This window comes from Pseudonaja textilis, chromosome 2 (genome assembly GCF_049901715.1).
Source record: "Pseudonaja textilis isolate UNSWEBS1 chromosome 2, rPseTex1.2, whole genome shotgun sequence".
Classification (NCBI taxonomy): domain Eukaryota; kingdom Metazoa; phylum Chordata; class Lepidosauria; order Squamata; family Elapidae; genus Pseudonaja; species Pseudonaja textilis.
This window is the reverse complement of record NC_141991.1, coordinates 14,523,309-14,549,465: the sequence shown is the minus strand read 5'-3', so window position 1 is coordinate 14,549,465 and position 26,157 is coordinate 14,523,309. Positions and strand designations below refer to the sequence as shown.

The 26,157-nt window shown below is 46.9% G+C and overlaps 1 protein-coding gene across 10 annotated transcripts; it reads right to left on the bottom strand.

Annotated features, from left to right (window-relative positions):
* Positions 1-907: 907 nt before the first annotated feature.
* LOC113449080 (uncharacterized) lies at positions 908-24,323 on the bottom strand. Of its 10 annotated transcripts, none has more exons than XM_026720047.2 (11): positions 23,763-24,323; positions 18,152-19,079; positions 15,041-15,175; positions 11,464-11,559; positions 10,448-10,561; positions 9,738-9,875; positions 9,336-9,515; positions 6,596-6,772; positions 4,480-4,659; positions 3,170-3,263; positions 908-1,207 (listed from the first exon to the last, which is right to left on the bottom strand). In XM_026720047.2, exons 2-11 carry the CDS (start codon positions 19,064-19,066, stop codon positions 1,182-1,184), a joined length of 2,055 nt encoding a protein of 684 aa, XP_026575832.1. In that variant the 5' UTR covers positions 19,067-19,079; positions 23,763-24,323; the 3' UTR covers positions 908-1,181. The 10 variants fall into 10 exon arrangements, with proteins under 10 accessions (XP_026575832.1, XP_087784688.1, XP_087784690.1 ...); XM_087928562.1 differs by having other exon boundaries at positions 23,789-24,285; XM_087928564.1 differs by having other exon boundaries at positions 24,059-24,154.
* Between the last annotated feature and the right edge of the window lie 1,834 nt (positions 24,324-26,157).

Below are 26,157 nucleotides of genomic sequence, written 5' to 3'. Positions count from 1 at the left end.
ATTTTCAGGCTGTTTTGGGGGCATTTTCATGACATTTTCCAGGGAGTTTTCAGGCTGTTTGGGGGCCATTTTCATGACATTTTCCAGGGAATTTTCAGGATGTTTTGGGGCCATTTTCAGAACATTTTCCAGGGAGTTTTCAGGCTGTTTGGGGGGCATTTTCATGACATTTTCCAGGGAATTTTCAGGATGTTTGGGGGCCATTTTCATGACATTTCCCAGGGAGTTTTCAGGCTGTTTTGGGGCCATTTTCAGAACATTTTCCAGGGAGTTTTCAGGCTGTTTTGGGGCCATTTTCACGACATTTTCCAGGGAGTTTTCAGGCTGTTTTACAGCTAACCCAGGGGCAGGCTTCTGGGGGTTCACAGGGGTTCAGGAGAGCTCCTAGCTAAGATTCTATGCAGTTCGAGAACTCCCCAAATCCCACTCCTGGCTGGCCCTGCCCACCTCACCCTGCCTCTTCCAGGTGTCCCCACACAGCCTGTTTTGGATGCAAGTAAGTACAGGGTATGTGTGGATGCTTGGGGAGGATGAAAAATGGGCCTCCCAGACGTTCTGGAAGGGTGGAAATGGGCCTGTTACTGGCTTCCAGAGAGCCTCCAGAGCCCGGGGAGGCTATTTTCGCCCTGCCAGAGGCTCAAGGAAAATGTCTAGTGCCTGGGGTGCATAAAAGCGCCTGCCCCATCATGGTGCAGGAGGCCGACTCAGCCACACCCGCTCAGCAACCAGGCAGAGAACCCTTTGCTAAAACTTTTGAAGGCCACCCCTGAGCTCATTCCATGGATGGTGAACCTTCTGATTTGGAGCCGCCGCCTCATGTTTTGGTTCTGGTCTGACCTAGAATGGGCCGCCGTCTCCTGAAAAAAAAAAAAAACCCACAACCAAAGGAACCCCAGAAACATCCGAGAAGGCTTGATATTGTCATTTTAATTTATTTCAGGCAGTGAATTCCTAAAAGCAGCAGTTTCTAGCTTGCAAAATCTTCTGAGGAGAGCTCCCCTCACTACAGGTAGAGAGGTAATCCCATCTAGCAAACCCATACTTTCCCTCCCCAAGCAATGAAAAATCAAAACACCAGCCCATTCGATCAATCACCCGCTGCTGCTCCTTTATTTCCATTCATCCATTGACCACTTCTCATTCTTTGGCATCTCTTATTCTTTGGATCCTGGAGGTCGGGTTCAAATGGGAGGAAGCAGGAGATGGCCTGAAAATGAGAGGAAAAAAAAACCCACACACATTATTACTGCCTTTGGAGGACTCCCTGAATCATTTAAGTGTTGCAGATTAGTTGTTGCTTAAGGCCTAGGAAGGAATGCTGGAACTTCCGGTTTGAAGGGCTTCAGCGACAGACAGGAATCCGCGATCGTGCACGGTTTCTGCCTGGGCTCGCTGCTGGAGCGCCCCGAGCTAGCTGGTTTCGGGGCTAAGCCACCCCATTGAGGTGGCGAATAGGGGGGAGACCGCCAGCAGGGTCGAGAAGAGCCGCATCTCTCCTCCTCAGCTGGCCAAACTCCCTTTCCCAAAGGCGGTAGGAGCGGTGGTCAGAAATGGCTACCTCAAAGAAGTACTCAACCGGAAAAGCACGTGCAGGAGGAAGATAAGAAATGAAAGTTTTGGCTGACTGGGTCAAGTTGAAAAAGCAATAACTAAGGTACTCTGGAACTTAAATTTTACAAAAGATAACATCGCTCCCAAAGAAGAGTCGGAAGCAGCGAAAGAAAGTGAAAAGGGAAAGGTTTGGCTTTTTTTTTCTTCTCTCTCCTTCCTTACACTGACAGCTAAGAGACCTAAATAAGAAATCGGAAAAATCCACTTTGGCATCAATAGGCAATTAAGATGAAAATACAATTAAATGCCAAAGGGACAATAAAGATTTCTGGACATTAAAGCCTAGGAAGGAATGCTCTGAAGGGAAGAAGATTGTTTGCCAAAGAACTGGATCGGAGCCGACGTTACTTCAGTCACCACATGACATGACTGGTTCCAAAGCAAGACTGCAGGTAGTTGGGGAAGAAGTAGCATGCTCAATCCGAAAGCATCCTCTAATTACGTTTCCCTTTTTAGCGGAGGGTGAGGATGAGAAAATAAAACTTAAAAAGATGAAAGGAAAACAGAATGGTTATAAATGGCAGTAATCCTCAATTTACAACCATTCGTTTAGCAGCGAAAATTAGAGTAGCGCTGAAAAAGTGGTTTACAACCGGTTCTCGTACAACAGTTGCAGGATTCCTCAGCTCCACACAATTAAAATTTGTGTCCTTGGCAACCAGCATGTATTTACAATGTCTGTTTCTCTCTGGTACAATTATCCTTCCTTCCTTTCCTCCCTCCCTCCCATTGCCTTCCTTTTTTCTTTCCTCCCTTCCTCTTCCTTCTTTTCCTCTCACCCTTCCTTTCCTCCCTCCCTCCCTCCCATTTCCTTCCTTCCTTCCTTTCCTCTTTCCCTCCCTTCCTTTGTCCCTCCACAGTTGTTAGAATGCAGTATTGCAGGTTCACTCTACCGACTGCTGACTGCCAGCAGTTCGATCCTGACCTGCTCAAGGTTGAGTCAGCCTGCCATCTTTCTGAGGTGGGTAAAATGGGGACCCAGATTGTTGGGGGCTAACTCTGTAAACTGCTTAGAGAGGGCTGTGAAGTGGTATATAAATCTGTGCTGTTGCTATTACTGTCCTTTCTTTTCCTTTCTTTTCTTTCCTCCCGTCCCTTCCCCTTCCTTCTCTCCCTCAGAGAATGGATGACATCAAGCCAAACCCAGATGGAGGACATAGCTATAGGTGCCCACCATATAACAGCCTCGGTGGCACAGTGGTTAGAGTGCTGTGCAGCAGACCACTTCTGCCTGCAATTTGGCCGTTCAAATCCCACCAGGTTCAGGGTTGACACAGCCTTCCATCCTTCCGAGGTGGGTAAAATGAGGATCCAGATTGCTGGGGGCAATAGGCTGACTCTGCAAACTGCTTAAGAGAGCACTATAAAGCGGTATATAAGTCTAAGTGCTATTGCTATTGCTATCTCCAGTGTGGTGAAAGCTACTCTCGCCGCTCTAGCTCTTTATTGAGGTCCAGTTCCCATCCACAAGTGTTTTCTTTGCCTCTTTCAGGAGTCGGCAATGGGTTGGCCCCGGTTGCCATTCCCACATGCTCAGCCTTGTTCCCTCGTGACTTACTTTGTCCATCTGGAACATGCTTTCTTGCCGGAGCCCAGTGGGCCTGTAAGCGTTGAAGGAGCCGGTCCTTCTCCTCTCCTTCTCGCAGAGCTTTCTGCCAAAAATAGAAGAGGAAGGTGAAGTTGAACCTGCGGCTAATAGGAGGAATATACCCAGGGATATCTGGGAAGGGGCAGAAGGTCAAAGAAGTCAAGATGGTGGCTATAGCCTTGCCATCAAAGCCCTCTCGTTTGTTTTTTTATGTGGGATGACATAACTGCCATCTTGATTATTTTTGACACCTGCGGAGTTCCCCAACTAAACCTTGCCCGCTGAAAAGGCACCACTTTGTTCCAAATGGAGACCGCTTCTGAACTTTGTGCTTGTAGTCGAAAAGAATGAAACTTTGATTTGGGGTTTTATCTATTAGATCAGGGGTCTCCAACCTTGGCAACTTTAAGACTTGTGGACTTCAACTCCCAGAGTTCCTTTGCTGGCTGAGGAACTCTGGGAGTTGAAGTCCACAAGTCTTAAAGAGACCCTTGATTAGATTGATAGATCTTCATAGAAATGGCTTGTTCGTATTATTGCGACAAAACAAAAAAGGTGCGATTTTATTTTACTGCAACAGAGAGAGTTGGAGGTCGATGTTTCTTTTTATCTTATCCTTCCTCACTTCTCTTCCCCCTTCTTCCTCCCCACTGTTAATAAATGACATTAATGTTAATAAATGAAATGTTAACCCGAAAAGGCGCCACTTTGGAGAAAACACTCCTGGTGAGTAATCCTGTATGAGAAGTTGCTACACACAGGGAATCCCCGTCTTACAACTGGTCCCTTAGCGACCAAAGTACCATCCAGACAATACAGGTAGTCCTCAACTTCCAACTGTAAATTTTACTGACCATTCAACATTACAACAGCGGTGGAGAAAATTACGACTGGTCCTCACCTTTACAACTTACATCCCCAAACTCACGTGCTCAAAACTTGGGCCTTTAGTAATCTCGTAGTTACAATGTCTGAATGGTCATGTGATCACCAATTGTGAGCTTCCCAACAAGTCAAATCAATGGGAAAGGCCAAATTCAATTAGACAAGTGAGTTTGTTGTGATTTAGTTAAAAAAGCAGGTGGGGGGAGCGGAAGGTTGTACAATTGGGAGTGGCTCACTTAACAACCGCCTTGCTTGGCAGTAAGTGGTTGTTCAGTTGAGGACTACCTGTAATTTGGAGAAACGCAGAGTGTTCTGGACCCCAAATCTGGGAGTCCTCTTCCCGTCATTCAATTGTTTCCCAGATCTAGCGCAAATGCCTTGACGATTTTGATCACCTCCAGCGCATGTGCCTTTAGGTTCTCCATCTCTTGGAGTTCAGCCAATTTTGTGCAGTGTTCCTCTAGGAGAACAGCTCCTTGGCTTAGTTTGGCTTCAGCCTGGGCCAGCTGCCTGCGGAGTTGTGCGATTTCTTGGCCTCGCTCTTTGGCATCCTGAGATTGTTGACATAACTGCTCCTAAATAGACCCAGAGAAGCAGAAGGCATTTACTTCCACAGAGAAGGAGTACAATAAAAAAACATTTTGTCAGAGAGTTTTCAGCGTGACTACCAGTATGAAACAACCCAGGAGCAAAACACAGCACACAGAGACTTAAGACATTTAACAGTGGTTTATATACAATAGTTATATACAGACATATACCTGGTAGGAAAAATACCTTACAAGCCATCTTTGTCCTTAACTCTGCAATGAATACTGGACATAGAGAGAGAGAACAAGCCCTCTAATGGCTGCCTTTATATAAGCACCTCTTAAAGGGGTAGAACCCATCCCTAGTCTTAAAGGGAAATACCCATGTTATGCTGATTCATTCTTATTGCATCAGCCACAGCTTCATTGCTGGTTGGCTCTTAAATCCCAAGGCCTTAACACATTTTAAGTTGCACTGGCCAATAGTTGCAGTGAGTGTACAAGTACAGGTAGACCTCGACTTACGACCACAGTGGAGGCCAAAATGTATGTTAGTTAAGGAAGCAACTTGCCCCATTTTACAACTAACCTTGCCACATTTGTTAAGTGAATCACTGCAGTTCTTAAATTAGTCACATGGTTGTTAAGTGAATCTGGCTGCCCCGTTGACTTTGCTTGTCAGAAGGCCCAGGACACTGCAACCATCATAAACAAGACCCAGTTGCCAAGCATCCGAATTTTGATCACATGACCATGAGGATGCTGCAATGGTCATAAGGGTGAAAAATGGCGGGAAGTCACCTTTTTCAGCGGTGTTGCAACTTTGAAATGAACTGTGGTACGTCGAGGATTACCTGTACTGCAGTTTTACACGTAAAGTAGATCTTGGGTGTTGAACTTGATTGCCTCATGGGCTGGATCAAGACGTATGGTGACTTTTTTTTTCCTTTGTGGAGCTAGGGTGGGCGTGGCCTGCGTGCAACGTATCCAGCCTCCAGGCCGCCAATTTGACAAGCCTGGGGTAGATTTAGCTCATCTGGTTTTAGTTCACTGAGCTGTTTTATCCCGTGAGGTTCACATCACTCATGCAAGTCAGAAACTACACTCCTCTTTACATCTTGAGAAACTAGGGAGGGTCCCTTCTGAGCAGAGGAGGGCTGATGGGGGTTCGCAGGAGTTCAGAAGAGCCCCTAGCTAAAATCTGTACGGTTCAGAGAACCCCCAAATCCTACTCCTGGCTGGCCCCACCTACCCCACCCCTCCTCTCCAAGGAGTCCCCACGCAGCCCGTTTTGGATGCATGTAAGTGCAGGACACGCATGGAGGCTTGGAAAGGGCGAGAAACGGGCCTCTCAGAAGAGTAGGCCAGAAATGGGCCTGTTTCTGGCTTCCAGAGAGCCTCCGGAGCCCAGGGAGACTGTTTACGCCCTCCCGGAGGCTTGAGGAAAGCCTCCGGAGCCTGGGGAGGGCAAGAACGCCCCTCCCACCATGGTGCAGGAGGACGACTAGGCCACACCCACCATGGCCACATCCATTCAGCAACTGGGCAGAGAACCCATTGCTAAAATTTTTGAAGCCCACCCCTGCTCCTGAGTCTCTTGCCCCGCCCACTATCCAGCTGCGGGCTATGCTGTCTCTTCTCTGACGATTCCCTTGACAAGAGTCTCTTTGCCAAGCCTCCCAAGGTCTTTCCCACACACCATCTCAAGCAGAGGTGGATATTCAGCAGGTTCTGACCAGTTCTGGAGAACTGGTAGCGGAAATTTTGAGTAGTTCAGAGAACCGGAAATACAATGTCTGACTGGAGATTTTACAGTATCCTTCCTCTGCCACGTCCACCAAGCCACGCCCACAGAACCGGTAGTAAAAAAAATTTGGATCCCACCACTGATCTCAAGATCAAAAACAAGATTGAAGAGAAAGGCCAACCCTTTTTTCGGGTTCCCAAATCACGGGATGCCCCCAGTCATACCTATCGTTACCTGGAGTTTGTGTTCTCGGGCACTGGCTGCCTCTTCTACCACCTGCAGCTGCCTTTGCCACTCGGCCTGGAGCCGTGTCTGCTCAGCCAAGGACTGGGCCAGCAAGTCTTCCTTCTCCTGGATCTGTTGGAGAAACGCTGGAGCCAAGTCGGAGCTGCTGAGGGAATTTGCAAGAGCCTAGAGCCAAGACAAAGAGGCAAGAGAAGATCTATCAGAGTTATCCAATCTGGAAAGGGCCATATTCTACACGTAATGAGCCATTCTGGCAGAGTGGTTACAGTGCAGTACTGCAGGCTGCTTCTGCTAGCTGACGGCTGCCCGCCATTTGGCAGTTCGAATCCCACCAGGCTCAAGGTGGACTTAGCCTTCTGTCCTTCCGAGGTCAGTAAAATGAGGACCCATGTTGTAACGACGAGGCAGTCGAGTTGTTTGATCATGAACAACTGAATCATGATGATCTTTATTGGATTCTAGTCTTGCATTTATACACATTTTTAGTTATCCTCCATCCCTGGTTAACTTTGGTTACTGCTTAACTTTGGTTACTGTTTAGCACAGGAATTAATTATCTCTAGTTAAATATGTTTACTTCCTCTCTCTAATCCTCCTTTAGATTAGTGACTTTGTTTACCTGAGTTGTATTTGCTTGGAAACATTCTTTATCTGAGGTTTGCCATCCGAGATTGGAACATTCCTGCAACTCTACAGACCCAGATTGTTGCGGGGGACAATAAGCTGCCTTGTCAGAGTATATTCATGAACTGGAATAGAGCTTGGTAACAAGGTCAGCCAATGCATAGGCATAGCAACTAAGCCAGCCAATGAGGACTGTTTGGAAACTGAAACTAGAAGTAGCCTAGGCGTGGCTCTATATTAAGCGCTGCAGCTCTGAAGTTATGTTAAGCTCTGAGTCTGTCTATTGAAGATGAAACTGCTTCTCCTCTGCTGTGTGTCTTGCTTGCCTGCTGAACTAAAGTGAAACTGATGTCTGTTTCCGAGCTCCTGAGTTGCTGTCCTGCTCTGAACCTGCAACATGTCTGCCTCTGTCTGAGTTGGCTCCATGTTGGAGAAATCTACAACTGGTATTGTAAAATTTACTTTATACGTTTATAAAGAAGTTAAATGAAGCCTCAGCCATCTGTGTTTACTTTTGTGGCGCTGAATTTACGCTGCAATACTCCGAACATGCCTCTGTAAACTGCTGAGAGGGGGCTGTAAAACGCTGTGAAGTAGTTTGTAAGTGCTATGATTATTGTTTTAATATATCTAAAAATGTTGGAGGATGCAGGCAGGGTAGTGGGGATGGTGCTGGATTAGGAGCAGGGAGGCCTAGATCCTGACTGTCTCTAAACCACATAGTTTCCCTGGACTACTCTGGGCCAGTCCCCCTCTTTCAGCCCAACAACCATTGTAGGATAGGGGGCGAAAAAGGTTCTGGGCCAGGAGAAGAGAGACCCAGGTTCTAATCACCCTTCAGACATGGAAGATGCATGGAACCCTATTTCCACCCAACCTAAACAGATCAGGCATCCAGGCCTTGCTTATCAACAGAAACCGAGTGGAGCAAGTGGCCAATTTTAAGTTTCTGGGTGTTACCCTAAAAGAGGACCTGACCTGGCGTGCTCACATTGCAGCCCTGGTCAAAAGGGGCCCAGCAGAGATTATACTACCCGAGACTTCTCAGGAAACAATAACTCAATGAAAAACTGCTGGTCACCTTCTACCGCTGCACCATAGAGAGTATCTTAAGTTACTGCACCTCTGTATGTTTTCCCAATTGCACAGTGGCAGATAGGAAAGCACTCCAGAGGGTTAACGTCAGTGCCCAGAGGATCATTAGTTGCCCTCTTCCCTCTTTGGAAGAGCTTTATAGCTCCTGCTGCCCTAAGAAAGTTCAAAACATTCTCAAAGATCCATCTCATCCTGAGCAACCTTTTTTTGAACTATTGCCATCTGGCAGACGGTACAGGACAATAAAAACAAGGGCAAATAGGCCGCAAAACAACTTCTATCCCAGGGCAGTAATTATATTGAATTCTACTGTAGCGTGCAGGGTTGGTGTGGTGTTGGGGGTTTTCGGTTCAATGTGTGGAGGGTGAAGGATGTGTGTTTGTGTTTATTTTCATGAGCAGGATGCGCACTGAAGACGGTGTTTGATTTCGTTGTACGAAATGCAATGACGATAAAGTAAACTAAACTACCTCAGAAGATTATGGTTGTGTAGAAAAATAAGAGGAAGAGCACCATTAGGGTGCCTCAAGGTACTCAATAAAAGGCGGGTATACAAATACAAGTAGTCCTTAACTTACGACCACAATTGAGCCCAAAATTTCTGTTGTTAAGTGAGACAGTTGTTAAGAGAGCTTTGCCCCATTTTACGGCCTTTCTTGCCAACATTGTTAAGCGAATCGCTACAGTTGTTAAATTGGTTAATATGAAGCTAGTAACATGGTTGCTTAAGTGAATCTGGCTTCCTCATTGACTTTGTTAAAAGGGTCACAAAAGGGGATCCCATGACCCCCCCCACGTGACACTGCAATCGTCATAAATGTGAGTCAATTGCCACACGTCTGAATTTTGACCACAGGGATGCTGTAGCAGTCGCAAGTGTGAAAAATGGTCCTAAGTCTCTTTTTTCAGTGCCGTTGTAACTTCCAACGGTCACTAAGTGAACAGTTGTGAGTCGAGGACTACCTGCACAACGTATCGAGAAATACAATCTGAATTTGCGTAGGGCTACCTCCACATCCTTGGTGCTACTGGTCAAAGCTTCCTGGAGTGCTTTAATTAAGGTTTCCTTCTCTTTCAAAGCGAAGACCAAGGTTTGGCCCTGCAGTTGCCAGAACTCCTGAGTTGAGGCACAGAGGGACTCCAGGCGATGGATTTCCCGCTCTTTCTGGTTCAAAAGCTCCCTCAGAGCCTGGGACAGAAGAAGAAGAAGGACCAGAGAAGGTCAAAAGCCTCCAGACAACCCAACGGCTGCAAATTCCCATCTGTCCCAAACCTCCCTTTTTGATATTCATTCGAGATTTTACACCATTTGAGATTCCTCCAACCTTGGAAAAAATCGAACAATCTTCCACCACATTGTCTATATTACTGGATCCCTCCCGGCTTGACCCCCAGATCTGGCCATTCATACATGCATGGTCTCCTCTTCCGTACGGAGGCTGGTGCTGAGTCGTGCCAAGTCAGCATCTTTATCTTTCAGTGCTTCCTGAAGGTGTCTTAACTGACGGTGCACAGACTCCAGGGCCAAGAAATGGCTGGACTGAGTCTTCTGTGGCAGTCAAAGCAAAAAGAGAGAATTAGGAGTTATTTTTGATGATAGATAGATAGATAGATAGATAGATAGATAGATAGATAGATAGATAGATAGATAGATAGATAGATATAGGATAGATTAGATTAGATAGATAGATAGATAGATAGATAGATAGATAGATAGATAGATAGATAGATAGATAGATAGAGAAATAGAGGTTTATCTGTGTCCTCAGAGTCACCTGAGTGGTGAAAATGGGTGTGGAGCTGCTGAAAGGACTCTCTTGTAGATACAGCATCACCTTATCTCCAATCTCCAACACAGTCCTTTCAGCAGTTCCTACACCCATTTGCACCACTCAGGACACAGATAAATCTCCAAGTGGCCCCAAGGACTCTCTAAAAGAGTGCAAATGACCAGCTGTCTGCAAGGAGCATGAATCCTTCCATTCCCCACCATCCAATCAGAGCTGAAGAAGCTTCTTGGATGAGAAGCGAAACATCTTTAAAAGAAAAAACAAGAAAGTCCAGTTGTCTCTTGGGGAGAAAAAAAAAAAGCACCTTTGGGATTTCCTCTTCCTGGTTTACCTCTAATGCTTGGTCTCTATCTTTCAGACGCAGGGCCATCTCCTTGATCAGGGTTTCCAATTGCGGGGGGTTCACCCCAGGCGATCCGAGTGACAGCAAGATGACCAAACAGTCCTGCAGAAGAAAATGAAGACAAAAGCATCAGAGTTTCCTTTCTGAAAAGACCAAATTTTTCTTGACTTCCTCTTTCATCCTCCCCCCCACCCATTTTATAGGGCCATGATGGCAAACCTATGGCATGCATACCGGAAGTGGCACACAGACCAATACTCGAATCCAGCTCATCAGTCTGGAACCCGCATTACGTATCTGCTATTAACACAGTTGAGAAAGTCCAGAAATATTTCACAAGAAGAGTTCTCCACTCCTCTACTCGTTGCAGAATACCTCATGCCACCAGACTTGAAATTTCTTCTAGACCTAGAAAACCTAGAACTACGCCGCCTTCGGTCTGATCTAAGCTTAGTATATAAAATTATACATTGTAATGTCCTACCTGTCGATGAATCCTTCAGCTTCAACCATAACAATACAAGAGCACACAACAGATACAAACTCAAGGTAAATCGCACCAAACTTGATTGCAGGAAATACGACTTCAGCAACAGAGTGGTCAATGTCTGGAATACTCTTACCTGACTCTGTAGTTTCTTCCCCAAACCCCAAAAACTTTAACCTTAGACTGTCTACTATTGACCTCACCCCTTTCCTAAGAGGTCTGTAGGGGGCGTGCATAAGCGCACCAACGTGCCTCCCGTCCCTGTCCTATTGTTCCTTTTTATTTTTCTTATATGTATCCATTTCATGTATTCATAACCATGTTTATTCTTATACCTGTAATCTTATAATCGCTTGACAAAATAAAATAAATGAATATTTTTATGGAAAAATTCCACCTCCAGCATGCGTGCTATAGGTTCGCTATCATAGCCTTAGGATATCCTTCACCCAGGAAATGAGGCAGGTGAGGCAGTCATCTGATCACCTGTAGGTGAATTCTCTCTTGCTCGGCTCACCTGTAACACCTCCTCCTTGCTTTGCAGACACCTGGTCAGTTGATGGATCAGCTGTTCCTGGTGATTCATGGCCTTCTCAGGTGGAAAACCAGCCTCCTGGGTCAGAGAGAGGGGGGGTGGGGAAAAAAGTAAAAGGAGAACATTACAGCCTTGTGAGGTAGTCCGGATAAGAAGCATAGCTAGAATTATTAGCTCTGTCTGTAGCGCAAGGCTATAGTAACAGAATCTTGCATGTCTAGAAGTCATAGAGGTGGTCCTTGACTTACAACTGTTTATTTACTAACATCTCAAAGTTACAACAGCACGGGGAAAAAAAGTGACTTATGACCAGTTCACGCTTACGACCAGTTAAGTGAATCGCTGCCGTTGTTAAGTTAGTAACCTGGTTGTTAAGTGAATCTGGCTTCCCCGTTGATTTTGTCTGTTGGAAAGTCACAAAAGGGGATCATGTGACCTCAGGATACTGCGACCGTCATTAAGTATGAACCAATTGCCAAGCGACTGAATTTTGATCACGTGACTGTGGGGATGCTGCAGTGGTCGTAAGTGTGAAAAATGGTCATAGGTCACCATTTTCAGGCACCCAGATGAAACCTAGTTTCCTAATAAATGACAGCCGTCCGTTTACTCGGAGCCAAGCTGCACTAAAAGCCTCCAATACAGGAAACACAATGTTGCCAGCCAATCAAGGCAAAAAAAAAAAGCCACAAAACAGACAGAAGATATTAGAAACACCAATCAAGCAGAACACAGCAAACTCCAAGACCAATAAACACAGACCAAGACTCCCAACCAATCAGGATGAAGAAAAAAACCATTCTGGCACAGCAGTAGGCTAGCACCAAATTTAAAACAGAAATGGCTGTGAAAGTCTGACTCACAGACGAACACAATACAGAAGCCTGATGATGGCAGATGAGATTCTGCCGAAAGGTTGCTACAACTTTAAAAGCACAACTATAATGACGTGGGAAAATACCCAAACAAGAGGTATTGGGGGGGCGGGTCTGTTTGTGCCCAGGTGTTTGCCTGGCTTGTGGTGTGGAGATTTTTTTGTTTGTGAGTGCAGGCTTCCAAATGATTGACAGTCTGGTGGAATCATCTCTTCTAATCATGCTTTCAGGTCTTTTTTCAATCTCTATGGCTTCTCTGATAATTCTGTGGCTGGGGTTTTCTATAGTGGCTAGGGTTTTGGTGCCATTGAAGTCGATGCTATGACCTGTGGCTTTCATGTGTTGGACTAGGGAGGAAGTGTGTTCCAGCTTTTTTACTGCATTGTTGTGTTCATCCAGGTGGGTGCTTATTCTTCTATTGGTCTGTCCAATGTATGTGGCAGGGCATGATGCACAGGGGACTTCATATATGCCTTGGTTTTCCTGGTCAATTTTATCTTTGGGGTTTCTTAGAGTGGCTGCTATTTTTCTGTCTGTTTTGAAGGCAGTCTTGAAGTGATGCCTGTGTGGTATCATACTGATTTTGTCTGTACTACCTCTTATGTAGGGCAGGACAAGACAAAAAATGCTAAAGAACAGACAGAAGATATTAGAAACACCAATCAAGCAGAACACAGCAAACTCCAAGACCAATAAACACAGACCAAGACTCCCAACCAATCAGGATGAAGAAAAAAAACATTCTGGCGCAGCAGTAGGCTAGCCCCAAATTTAAAACAGAAACGGCTGTGAAAGTCTGACTCACAGACGAACACAATACAGAAGCCTGATGATGGTAGATGAGATTCTGTTGAAACGTTGCTACAACTTTAAAAGCACAACTATAATGACGTGGGAAAATACCCAAACAAAGCTGAATACCATCCATCCATCCATCCATCCATCCATCCATATATATATCTTTTTCATTGTAACTTAGAATAAGCAACTTTAACAATAAAATTTTCACTAGTGGTTTACAATATAGAACAAGCTCTTTGAAAAAAGTAAGGAAAAAGAATAATAAAAAGGGATCAAAGAAATATAAAAATATTACCCTGGGGTTTAGAAATATTATGGAGGCTTCAAAGTTTGAGCAGATTCAGTAAGAAATAACATTTAAGGACACTCCCAGACTTTAATGAAACACTAAGGATGTCAATTTGGTTTTTAATCCCAGGGAATCTCAACAGGACAGACCGACAAGGATTTCAATTAATTTTAACCCTAATTCTGCTTACTCCTTTCTGGCTGAGCTTAATGCATCAACTCATCCCAAAACTGTGTTTTATTATAGACAACAAAGCAGTCATTGGTTTACTAATCCTCTCTTGCTTTAATCACAATTTATGTTCCCATTTGAACCCAGGATCCTGGCTTATGCTCCTCTGCCTACTTCCTCTTTCATTTAAGCCCATCACAGTCAGTTGACTTTCTCTGGCATCAGTGACAGAGGAAGGAATAAACCAGGCTTTGGTTAAACAAGTCACAATATTTTCCCTCTTCTGCTACTTTAATTCTGACTCAGTCAATTGGGTTCTAGACTTGAGCTCCGCGCAATGGGGTGAGTGAGTTCCTGTTCTGGCCTCATCTCCTGCCTGTCTAGCAAATTTAACAGATAATCAGAGTTGGAAGGGACCTTGTAGGTCATCTAGTCCAACCCACTGCCCAAGCGGGAGACCCTACACCATTTCTGACAGATGGCAGTCCAATCTCTTCTTGAAAGTCTCAAGTGATGGCGCTTCCGAGGGCAAGCGGTTCCATTGGTTGATTGTTCTCACTGTCAGAAAGTTTCTCCTTATTTCCAGGTTAAATCTCTCCTTGTTCAGTTTCCATCCATTATTCCTATAGGTGCTTTAGAAAATAGCTTGACCCCCTTCCTCTCTGTGGCAGCCCCTCAAATATTGGAAGACTGCTATCATGTCTTCCCTGGTCCTTCTCTTTACTAGACTAGCCAAGCCCAGTTCTTGCAACCGTTCATTGTATGTTTTAGCCTCCAGTCCCCTAATCACCCTGGTTGCTCTTCTCTGTACTATTTCTAGAGTCTCAACATCTTTTTTATAATGTGGTAAACAAAACTGGATGCAGTACTCTAGGTGTAGTCTTACTAAGGCTTTATAGAGGGGTATTAGTGCTTCCCTTGACCTTGATCTAGCAGGCAAATGCAAGTAGATTAATAGGTACCCCTTTGGTGGGAAGGTAAGAGCCTTTGGTGTACAGACATGCTGGCCATATGACCACAGAAGTTGACTTCAGCCAAGGCTGGCTCCTCGGCCAAGAAACGGAGATGTACACCATGCCTTAGAGTCAGACACGACGGATAGGGAAACCTACCTTTTTTTTAAGCCAATCCAATATGTCTCAAACACACCTGGAGCAGGCTGAAAAGGAGCTGCTATGGTGGGCAGAATAAGGTTACACAGACATAAAGCCCCACTGAAGTAGAGAGGCTGCACCGTTTCTCTCTCAACCTGCACCAGCCCCGTTTATTGGGTGTCAAACTAATTTGCCCCCGGAGCAAACAAATGGGGGTAAATCCTGAGCCAAAGAGGGGGATCCAGAGGCTGGAGGTCAATTCCTCTGCCTTTGGGTGGCATCCATTGCTTGGGAGGCACTGCTTAATAAAAGAGACGAGGAAGACTTACGGATTCTACCTGGTTAGGTGCCCCTCCTTGCTTCTCCTGGAAGCTCTTCAGCTCTCCCTTGGCTGTTTCAAGAAGTTCCTTCAAATTATCAAAAGATCTTTGGAGGTCCTGGTGCAGAGACCGCTGAACCTGGAGCTTTGGGAAAGACAATGTCAGCGTTCCAGCAAAACTCCACTCCCAACCAATAACTCCGAGAAAGACATCTTCTCAAAAAGTTCTTTTTATTTTGGATAGTAAACTGGCACAAACTGGGGGAATCCCGAATCTGAAAGTTCCGGGCTTCATGGCAATAAGTCAAAACTACAAAATCCATCCCCTGCACCCATCATCACAATGCATGCTCCAATCACCATTCGTCCCAACTTGAGACTTCCCCTCACTTATGCGCAAAATAACATGACCTTGAATTAGAAAAAAGAATGTTATGGTGTCTAACTACGTACACTCCAAGAAATTCCTCCCCTCCCACTTTCCCAGGCTCAAAAAGTGGCCGTGTGGGAGGGCATCTGGTCTCAATATGGCTTCCAAAGCTGACAACAGAGTTGGAAGGGACCTTAGAAATCTTCTAGTCCAATTCCCTGCTCAAGCAGGACACCCTATACCAATGGTCCCCAACCACCGGGCCCCGGACCAGTATCGGTCCGTGGATCATTTTTTACCAGGCCACAAAGAATGAAAGTTTAGGCACCGCCATCTTGTTTCGGCAGTGCTTGAGAAAGTGCTTCCGGGTGAGCTTGTCAGTCGTCGGTTGGAAAGCAGCGTTTGGATGCTGAAGGAATCCTCACGCCTTAGTTTCATCGAAGGGGAGGGCGGCTTCGAACAAAGAGCCGTCCCGATGGCGGTGGAGTCTCGCGTTACTCAGGAGGAGATTAAGAAAGAGCCCGAAAAGCCCATCAACCGCGAGAAGGTACAAAGGAGGAGTTGAAGATGGCGAGGAGAAGTGGGGGACAGCTGGCTGGCCGGTCGCTCGGCTCGCCTTGCCTTGGTCGTGCGTACTGATGCCGGTACCGGTCCGTGGATCCATTTTGCACCAGGCCGCAAAGAATGAATAATCGTGAAACTGGTCCCTGGTACAAAAAAGGTTGGGGACCACTGCCCTATACTATTTCAGACAGTGGCTATCTAGTCTCTTGTCCCAAGGGTGTTTTTTTTCAGGAGGCAACTTGACTTTCTTGTTTTTTTCTTTTGAAGACATCTCACTTCACATCCAAGAAGCTTCTTTAGCTCTGACTGGATGGTGGAGAATGGAAGGATTCCTTCCATTCCTTCTTAGCCACTATCCTGTCAGAGGTGAAGAAGCTTCTTGGATGAGAAACGAAACATCTTCAAAAGAAAAAAAAAACAAGAAAGTCCATTTGCCTCCTGAAAAAGCACCCTTGGGACAACCATGACCTGGATGACTGAGAATACATACAGTGTCAACTCGTAAAGCATTCCTATGCCTATTTCCGAGTTGCCATAACAAGGAGGGGGGGAAGTGCCAGACATGTTGCTCCTAATAAATCTTTTGGATTCTTTTGAAGCTTGGCTTGAGGCTCATGATTTAATTAGGGAAATTGTCGGAACCCCGACATACAGACTGTCCAGTCTCTTCTTAAAAGCCTCCAGTGATGGAGCACCAACAACTTCTAGAGCGAAGCCGCTCCACTGATGGTTTTCACTGTCAGGAAATTTCTCCTTAGTTATAGGTTGGTTTTCTCCTTGAATATTTTCAATCCATTGCTTCTTGTCCTGCCTCCTCGAGCTTTGGAAAATAGGTTGACTGACTCCCTCTTATTTGTGGCAACCCCTCAAATATTGGAACATTGCAATCATGTCACCCTTAGTCCTTTTTTTCCCACTAGACTAGACATTCATTCATAAATCACACTTACAGTGGGTTGTGGAACATCTGGGATTTCCTGGAGTCCTGATTCTCCACCTCTGCTAATTTCTAGCTCAGAGCTCAGATAGAGCTGAATTTCTAAGCCAGTCTTTCTCCATTTTGGCAATGTTAAGGTACGTGAACTTCAACTCCCAGAATTCCCCAGCCAGCCATGCTTCCACTACCCACCCCAGTCTTTGGGCAACAGAGACAATGTATGCATTTATCACAACGGTCCTTTCTGAGTTCATTCCATTCCCACCTCCTTCTTCACCCTTGAGTTGTCAGCGACAAGGGTCCATGGGACCTCCTTTAAGAGCCATGTTTCTCAACCTTGGCATCTTTTAAGATGCGTGGACTTCAATTCCCAGAATTCCTCAAACACACCTCTTTTTCTGCCAATGGTGCTGTCGAGATAGGGCAGGGACACACCTAGGTTCCATCTTGGGCAGTGGTGTCAAACTCGATTTCACTGAGGGCCGCATCAGGGTTGTGTTTGACCTGGGGGCATGGGGGGCGTGGCCATGGTGGGTGTGGCCAGCTCAACGTCAGTGTTGGTGGCATCTGTGGTGGCCCAGTGAAAACGGAACTTTGGGAGGGCCACGTGTTTTCACTGGAAGAGGGCAGCAGGAGGCCATCACAGCTGAAAACAGAACCTGGGCGGGCCACGGAAAGCCCTCCCGAGCTCTGTTTTCACCGGCAGAGGCACTGAGGGCCGTTGCTGTTTCCCGCCTGGCCCTGCGGTCCATATCGAAGCACTCCACAGGCTGGATCTGTCCCAGGGGCCTTGAGTCTGACACCCCTGGCCTAGGGGCAAAAACCAAGATGGCAGACACACCCTGAGCAATTGTAGCCCGGCCCCTTTTTACTAGGAATTGCAGGTGCCCAGGAGTGGGATTCAACTACCGGTTCGGTGATTATGTTTTGCAACTGGCTTCCCCATTGACTTGGCTCCTCAGAAGATGCAAAAGAGGATCACGTGACTCCCAGGACACTGCAGCCGTCATAAATATGAGTCAGTTGCCAAGCACCTGGATTTTGATCATGTGACCATGGGGATACCATAATGGTCATGAGCGTAGAAAATGGTCATTTTTTTTGCAGTGCCATTCTAACTTTGAACTGTCATTAAACAAATGGTTGTAAGTGGAGGACTACCTGCAGAACAAATGGGGGTTAGAACATCCCACAGCTTAGGATAATGCCTGATCTCAGCCAACCCTCCCTTACTTCTTTGTGCCTCTTACCTTTGGCTCAAGAGGCAGAAACTCATCCATCAGGTCCACATAGGATTCTTCTCCCACGGGGCTCTCTCTCTGGGGAGTGGCCCCCCGCCAGTTGTCCACCAGGACAGGGATCTTACTGCCCAACGGGACCTTCAGCCGCTTCCTTCTAATGTCCTTCAGGTTTTTCAGCGCCTCCCAGGCAAGTTCTGATTCTGGCAAAGTGTCCAACGACAGCATGGAACACGACTCGACGTCCCCCAAGCTCTGGGACCGCAGAGAGGCCTGGGAGCCCGCGCAGCACACGGTGGGCATGCTTTGTGACTTGTCCCGGCAGAGGGAGAAGATGGGGGACCAGGTTCCCAGTCGCCTTGGTGTCCGGCACACCCACTCATAATTGTTGTCATCCACCCTCAGCCCGTGGCAGCTGCGACATTGGCGGTTCCGACACGGGGTGCCCGGACGGCTGCTGTCAGGGCTGTCAGCCCAGCACTCATATTCAGAGAGGGCCATATCATCCTGAAGGAGGCGCTGGTACTGCACTTGGGGCAAATCCGCTATGCTGGCTGAGATCTCTTGGCCCGCATAGGACACGGAGGCCCCACTATCTGGAAACCGCCGTGTGTAGATGTGGCGCAGCGAGCGGGCCAACTGGTCCTTCTCCGAAAGCAGGCGCTGGAGGCGGTCAATGGAGAGAGCTTGAATCCGGGCGATGACCGTGTCGAAATGGTACACCCGCCCCAAGGCCTGGGCGCATTTCCCACACAGGAATTCTCCGCACCCATCTCCACGCCGGGGAAGCTCTCGGTCGAGGACATAGGACAGTATCACCAGCAGGTCAGGGCGCGCGCCATTACTGCTCCGGCTGAAAAGCCACCGCCGTTGATTCCCACGCAGCACAGTGCCACAAAGACGGCAGAAATTGTTAGGGCTCTCCATGAATTCAGAAGCGCTGGAAGTGAAAGAGAAAGGACTCTTTTATTTCCAATTTTTCCTCAGGCTTCCATGGACCCTTCCAACTCTTGTTATTCTAGTCTATTTTACTGAACCATCATGGCTGCCATCTTGACTTTTTAAAAAAATCACTCTCTGTAGGTCTCTGGCAAGTCCACAAAATGAACCAAGGAATAAACTGGCCACCACAGATTCCCACTGTGAATGTGCCCACTTTATAGGGTTCTTGTTCTGATCAAGGCTTTCTGAAACCATAATTAAGCATATGCTTAGTTAAAACAACTCTTGTTTTATTTCTACGCTGGGAATTATGTGCATTCCCAGCCCGTAATGAGTCCCAGTCCCTCAAGATAAGCACCCACCTTTCTTTCCTTTGAATTGCTGCCAAAAACCAAAGTGCCAAATGAACTATAAAAAAAACCAACCGAAGTACAAAGTCCACACAAGAGCTTCAAGGATTAATCCGAACAGAACGAATGACTTTGCTTCCTGCAAAGGTTTCGTCACCTTTGCCTGTCCTTTGTACTTCATAGGAGGGGCAATCACCACCCAGCCTTACTCCTGAGTCACCCCTTTTGTCTCAGTTGCTCTTGCCTTCTAGCAGCTCTGTGCACACACACACTGGGAACAGGCTCCCCTGGGTCCTCTGCCTCACTGCTGCTAGACTCCGGAGGCTCTGGAGTCAGCACCCCACTCCCAGATGGTCTTGGCCCCCATCTCTGCATTGGATGCAAGACCCTCATCCGAGTCCTCTCCAGACTCCTGGATTGGTACCCGTTCTTCCCCACTGTCCGATTCCGCTGCCATCTGCACAGGCTGCCGGAAAAGCACAACAGTTCTACAAAACTGATTCCCCGAACGTGAATCTTCGCAGAACCCAAACCAGAAATTTCAGGACAAGAAGGAAGTTTGGTGAAAGCAGCAAGCAAGCAAAATAACCTTCCAGAAAAACAAACATGGGGATCTCTCCCCCATGCCCCCCAAAAAAGCTCAGTCGAGTAATTGTGTTTGACCAGCAAAGAGCAAAAAGCATAAAAACATGCTTTAAAAGGCATAAGCAATAGTCTATGCTGTGATTTTGTTCCAAGTCTTATAAGATGTAGTAATTACACAGCAAGGGAAACACAGTGCAAAAATAGACAAGCTTTCATCCTTCTCCTTGCCAAGAAAGACTGCCTGGGCCAGGCAACTAGGAAATACAAACTTCACAAAGAAGAACCAGCTGTTTTCAGATGACCCAGAATCCAAGAGTAATCAATCAATCAATCAATCAATCAATCACAATAGAGCTGGAAGGCACTTTAGAGATCTTCTAGTCGCGTAATGGTGAACCTATGGCATGCGTGCCAGAAGTGGCACGCAGAGCCCTCTCTGTGAGTTGCAAGCCATTGCCCCAGCTCCGCTGTGCATGCGTGTGCACATGCCTCCCACCGGTTAGCTGGTCTTCGGGTCTCCGCCGCATATGCACAGGAGGTGGGGCGCATGCAGGGAGATGGGGTGCAGGCACAGGGATGCACATGCATATCCGGGGATGGGGCGCATGCAACAGGGGACATGCACACATGTGGGGGGGGTGAGGTGCATGCACAGGGGATGCGCATGCATGCACATAGATGTGTATCCATGCGTGGGGCATGTGCACACATTGAATTTTGGACACTCAGTGCCGAAAAGGTTAGCCATCACTATTGTAGTCCATCTCTGGCTCAAGCAGGAGATCATTTCAAATGATTGTCCAATCTCTTCTTAAAAACTTTCAGTGTTGGAGCATTCACAACTTCTGGAGGCAAGTTGTTCCACTGGTTAATTATTCTAACGATCAGGAAATTTCTCCTAAGTTGCTTCTCTCCTTGGTTAGTTTCCACCCATTGCTTCTTGCCCTGCCTTCGGGTGCTTTGGAGAATAGCTTGACTCCCTCTCCTTTGTGGCAGCCCTTCTGAGATATTGGAACAACTGCTATCATGCCTCCCCTAGTCCTTCTTTTAATTAAACTAGACAGACCCAGTTCCAGCAACCTTTCTTCATATATTTTAGCCCCTAGTGCCCTAATCATCTTTGTTCCTCTTCCCTGACACTTTCAATTTTCTTTGGAGAGCACAACTGTGGACAAGGAAGTCCCAGTTGGATCACAAAGAAAGGAGGCAGATGGTAATCGATTTATAAGAGGCTTAAAGGAAAAGATCAATAGAGGGAAGGAATTACATAAGGTTGGTTCACTGTCATTAATGTTTACATGCATGGAGAGATCCCATATGGAACTTTCTTCCAATGTTTACAAAACTGATAAGGCTAACAAGGATGTGTGTGTGTGTGTGTGTGTGTGTGTGTGTGTGTGTGTGTGTGTGTCACAAGAGAGAGAGAGAAATGAGAGGAGAGAAACATGAACCTGTCATATTTTAAAGAGAAGTCCTTATGGGTCATGCTCCAGTTTAAAAATGAATCAGGTACATTTTCCCACAAATCTATATATATAAATGCAAAATACCACTCATGCATCATCACAAAATCTCCAGAACCATAAAGCCTACAAACTTGAAATTTGGCACGTATGTTCCTCTTAGCTGCTAGGTGCTCACTAAGAAAGGATTTTCTGAAATGACTATCAGAGCATTAGTATTTCATATATTATTATTGACATGCTCTGATGATAAGGAGTTCTACTCCCCCTCCCCAACCGAAAAGAAATCTGTTCCAACTACAGTTGAGATAAGCCACGCCCAGGCCCCTTCCTGTCGCCTTCTTGCTCACACAGCAAATACTGTTTCAGTTTCCAAACAGCCCTCGACTGTCTCACACACTGACACGATGCTAGCCAAATGAATACTGATGGATGCTGGTAGGCAGAGGCCCAATTTTTTTCACCCTCTTATTTTCCTCCCCCAAAACTTGCCTGATCACATAGTTTCGTAGCGAAGCATGGGTGACCCTGCTAGTATGACCTAATTTACACAATCAAGTCCATTAAAAAAACAAAACAAAGCTAAAAAGCCTTCCAGTCACAGCAGGGTTCGTGCCACCCAAACCATCCATCTTTGCAGACCAAACCCCAGAACCTCCCAAATCAACAGGTCAGACTGCTGCTGGTTTCCAGCAGGCCTGGAGCAACCTGCTAAGCCCTCCGACAGGTACACACTCCTGTCCTCAAGAATACAACCTTTCTGTTCTCAGCCCTGCCCAGATCCCGAAACAGGAAGAACCAGCCGCTGAGTCAGGCTTCTGGTCTCTTTAGCCTAGCGGTGTCACTTTCCGGCTTTGGCCACGGAAGATGCCTCAAACCCTGGTTACTTTGGCATGCAATTTGCAAACCAGGGTTTGGGCCTCCAAAGCGGAGCCGGCAAACCAGCTTCCAGCAAACTTCTTGGGCTGGACTTTGAACGGACCAAGGAGGGCTGAATAAGAAGGAAGCCCTCGCCCACTGAATCTCCCTTCCTATTCCCCAGTTTGGGAAAGGGGAGGGAGCCATTCCCTGGAGAGAGAGAGGGAGGGGTGGCTATTTCTTGTAGTCTGCAACTTCTTCCCTCTTACCTTTCTCCTGCTCCTCGGCCACTCCATCCAGAGCAAAGGGCAGGAGATCGGAGCACACCTGGCTTAGAAGCTCCACCTCTCCAAGGGGGGAGGACGGAGGGAGGAGGGGCTTCTCCTTGGATAAGCATTTGGGCTTGCCACCTCTCCCCTTGAAGGCGCAGGGAGGGGCTAAAGAGCTTTGCACTTGTACCCTATGACTATCATTAAGTACCTTATGATTCTCGACTCTTGACGAATGCATCTCTTCTTTTATGTATACTGAGAGTATTTGCACCAAGACAAATTCCTTGAGTGTCCAAGCACACTTGGCCAATCAAGAATTCTATTCTATTCTATTTTCTATTCTATTCTATTTTCTATTTTCTATTCTAGTCTATTTTCTAGTCTAGTCTATTTTCTATTCTATTTTCTAGTCTAGTCTATTTTCTAGTCTAGTATATTTTCTAGTCTATTCTAGTCTATTTTCTATTCTAGTCTATTTTCTAGTCTATTCTATTTTCTAGTCTATTCTAGTCTATTTTCTATTCTATTCTCTATTCTATTCTATTTTCTATTCTCTTTTCTATTCTATTCTATTCTATTCTATTCTCTATTCTATTATCTTTTCTATTCTATTCTATTCTTTTTTCTATTCTATTCTAGTCTAGTCTATTTTCTATTCTATTCTAGTCTAGTCTAGTCTAGTCCTATTTCTATTCTCCCCCATCTAGATGATAGAAAGAGGCTACTTCCAAGAAGCTTCTGGGATGAGAAGCGAAAGGTCTTCAAAGAAAAACCAGAAAAGCCCAGTTGCCTCTTGGAAAAAAAAAAAACAGCTTTGGGACAACCGTGACTTGGGTGAGTGAGAAACTCCAGACAAAAAAATGTTACTTCTTTGTCATCTCTGATCTCCCCGGATTATTAAAATCCTTACTCGGTGCTTTAAATGGCCAGCACAACATCTCTACTCCACCTATTATTCCGTTTGCAAAAACTGCCTCTCCCGGAACCCCCTCGACTGCGGTTTTTGGAGGCGCACCTTAAAAATACACGCGCATAACACCACCCGGGCTTTCCTCTGCCGTTGCAACAGGTAGAACAATCTACACCCGGGAAAACTCCTCTTGCTATATAGCGAGAGCTGCACCCGAGTCAATTCCAGTTTTTGGAGACGCACCTTCAAACACCCGCGCGCACACCCACCCGTGCTTCTTCCGCTGCCATTGCAACAGGTAAGAACAATCCACACCCGGGAGGGAGAGGGAAATAAGCCTTTCCTTGCTGTATTGAGCTGCACCTGACTGACGTTTGCACGCGACGGGGCCCCGGACTGTCTCCGAAAGCGATCCCTTTAACGGGATCGCTCCACCCCCGCCCTCGGCGAGAGGATCCGAGTGGTCGGAAGGGATTCCCGGCTTGTCCCGCTTAACCCTCTCGCGCGTCGAAAAGCACAGTCGCCCTGTGAAGCCTCACTTCCGGGTTTTGAAGAAACTTCGGGACAGAAAATCCTAACTACCTAAGACGCCAAGTTCCTGGGATCTTGGATCCCCAGCGGATCCCTTGCAAGATCGAGCCCCGCTTTTCCGCGGATCCGCCGCTCGGATTCTTCTTTGCCTGCGAGGCTCGTCCCGGTTAAAAGGCGTCCCCACTCCACTCCACCCCGGCCCTCGCCCGCTTGCCTTTGCGCCTCGGGGCTGTCTGTTTGCGCTCCTTCGCGGATCGTGAGAACGCTCGCTCCGTGCTCCGAACGAACGATTTTCCCAGCCACCCTTCAGATCCGGGCATGTGGTTCTCCTTGAATCCCGCACGGAGCCCAGAGGCGGAGCAGCGAGCCGCCTCCTTTCCAAGGAGCCCCAGATGAGTTCACTTGCAAGGTCTTGCTGCCATCTAGAGGCGGTCCGGAGTTTTGCAAGCCGGATCTGGCCACAACTCCCCCCCCCCACTTTTCCGTCGGGAGTCTGGCAATCGGGGCGCCCCGAGTAGCAGTTCCACGGGCGCGCCGCCAGAGGGAGCTTCGGCGGCAGATCTGGAAGAGGCGAGGATTATATAAAGAGCCTTTGCTCACCTGAAGACGGGCCGGTTCCTGCCACGTCGCGCCCTCGGCCCCCACCCTGCCTTGTTGACGCTGGCTGGCTGCAGCCGTTGCAAAAGTCACCCGGGGCCTGTTTTTTAACGCCCCGACCCGCTGCGGAAAAACCTTTGGGTCGTGGGAAGCCTGCAAAGGGCGATGGCTCTGCCAAGCGAGGCTCAAAAGACGGAGAGGGTCCTTTCCAGGAACGAAACAAATGGTCTCAACTCTCCTCTCCCCAAATGAACTTTCTCTCCATCCCAGCACTTTGGGGGCCAAAGGAACTGACCAGCGGGGGGACTATAGGTCCGAGATGGCGAACCCATGGCATGTGTGCCACAGGTGGCACGCAGAGCCATTTCTGCGGGGCACATGAGCCCCAGCCAAACTTAATGGCACTGCGTGTGCATGAGCCTCCCAGCTTATTTTTGGCCCACTTGAGGCCTTTTTCAGCCTCCCAGAGGCTTGAGGGAAGCCTCTGCAGCCTTTGGAAGCCCAAAAACAAAATGGGCCTGCTTTTCGGCCACCAAAGGCTGCAGAGGTTTCCCTTGAGCCTCTGGGAGGCCGAAAAAGGCCTCAAATGGCCCCAAAATCAGCTGGGAGGCATGCGCAGTGCAGGTAAGAGGGGGAGGCAGGGGGTGTTGTACGTGCATGCACGTGGGTGGGTGGGTGTGCATTGCATTGTGGGTGCTGGTGGGCACGTGCTTTTGGCACACCACCAAAAAAACCATCACTGCTATAGGTAGTTCTCGACTTACGACCACAACGGAGGCACACATTTCTATGGCTAAGCGAGCCGTTTGTCAAGTGAGTCTTGCCCCCTTTTCCTGCCATGGTTCTTTCAAGTGAATTGCGGCCGTTTATAACTTAGTCACATGGTTGTTAAGTGAATCTGGCTTCCTTGTTGACTTTGTCGAAAGGTTGCAAAATGGGACACTGCGATCATTATAAATATGAATCAGTGTGTGAATTTTGATCACGTGATCAAAATTTTGCTGCAACGGTTGTAAGCACGGAAAACAGCATGAAAAACAGCCTTAAGTCACTTTTTTCTGTGCCATTGTCATTTTGAATGGTCACTAACCGAACTATTTTAATTTGATGACTAGCTGTACATTATGGAATGATGCATTGAAAAACATTCAACATCCAGTCCCAAAGGTGCTTTTTTGTGAGGTAATTGGACTTTCTGGTTTTTCTTTGAAGACGTTTCACTTCTTATCCAAGAAGCTTTTTCAGCTCTTGGATAAGAAACAAAACATCTTCAAGTTTCTTGGATAAGAAGCAAAGTCTTCAAAGAAACACCAGAAAGTCCAGTTGCTTTGGAAGAGATTGCAAAGACCAGACTCTTCTCTAGAACACTAAAAATCTCCACAGACCTGGACATTCATATTTTGAACTGTTACCATCAGGGGGGCGTATTAGGTGTCTTAAAATGAGGACTAATAGATTTGAGAAACAGTTTCTTTTCCAAGGCAGTAACTGTCTTGAATCAAACAATGCA

What these genes read in the sequence shown, in the direction of transcription:
- LOC113449080 (XM_026720048.2), bottom strand. Translation starts at nt 22,734, where the DNA reads ATGCTTATCCAAGGAGAAGCCCCTCCTCCCTCCGTCCTCCCCCCTTGG. An exon ending in GCAAGGAGGAGGTGTTACAG is followed by an intron (nt 10,562 to 11,463) that starts GTGAGCCGAGCA and finishes TTTCTTCTGCAG; the next exon opens with GACTGTTTGGTCATCTTGCT. An exon ending in ATAGAGACCAAGCATTAGAG is followed by an intron (nt 9,876 to 10,447) that starts GTAAACCAGGAA and finishes TGACTGCCACAG; the next exon opens with AAGACTCAGTCCAGCCATTT.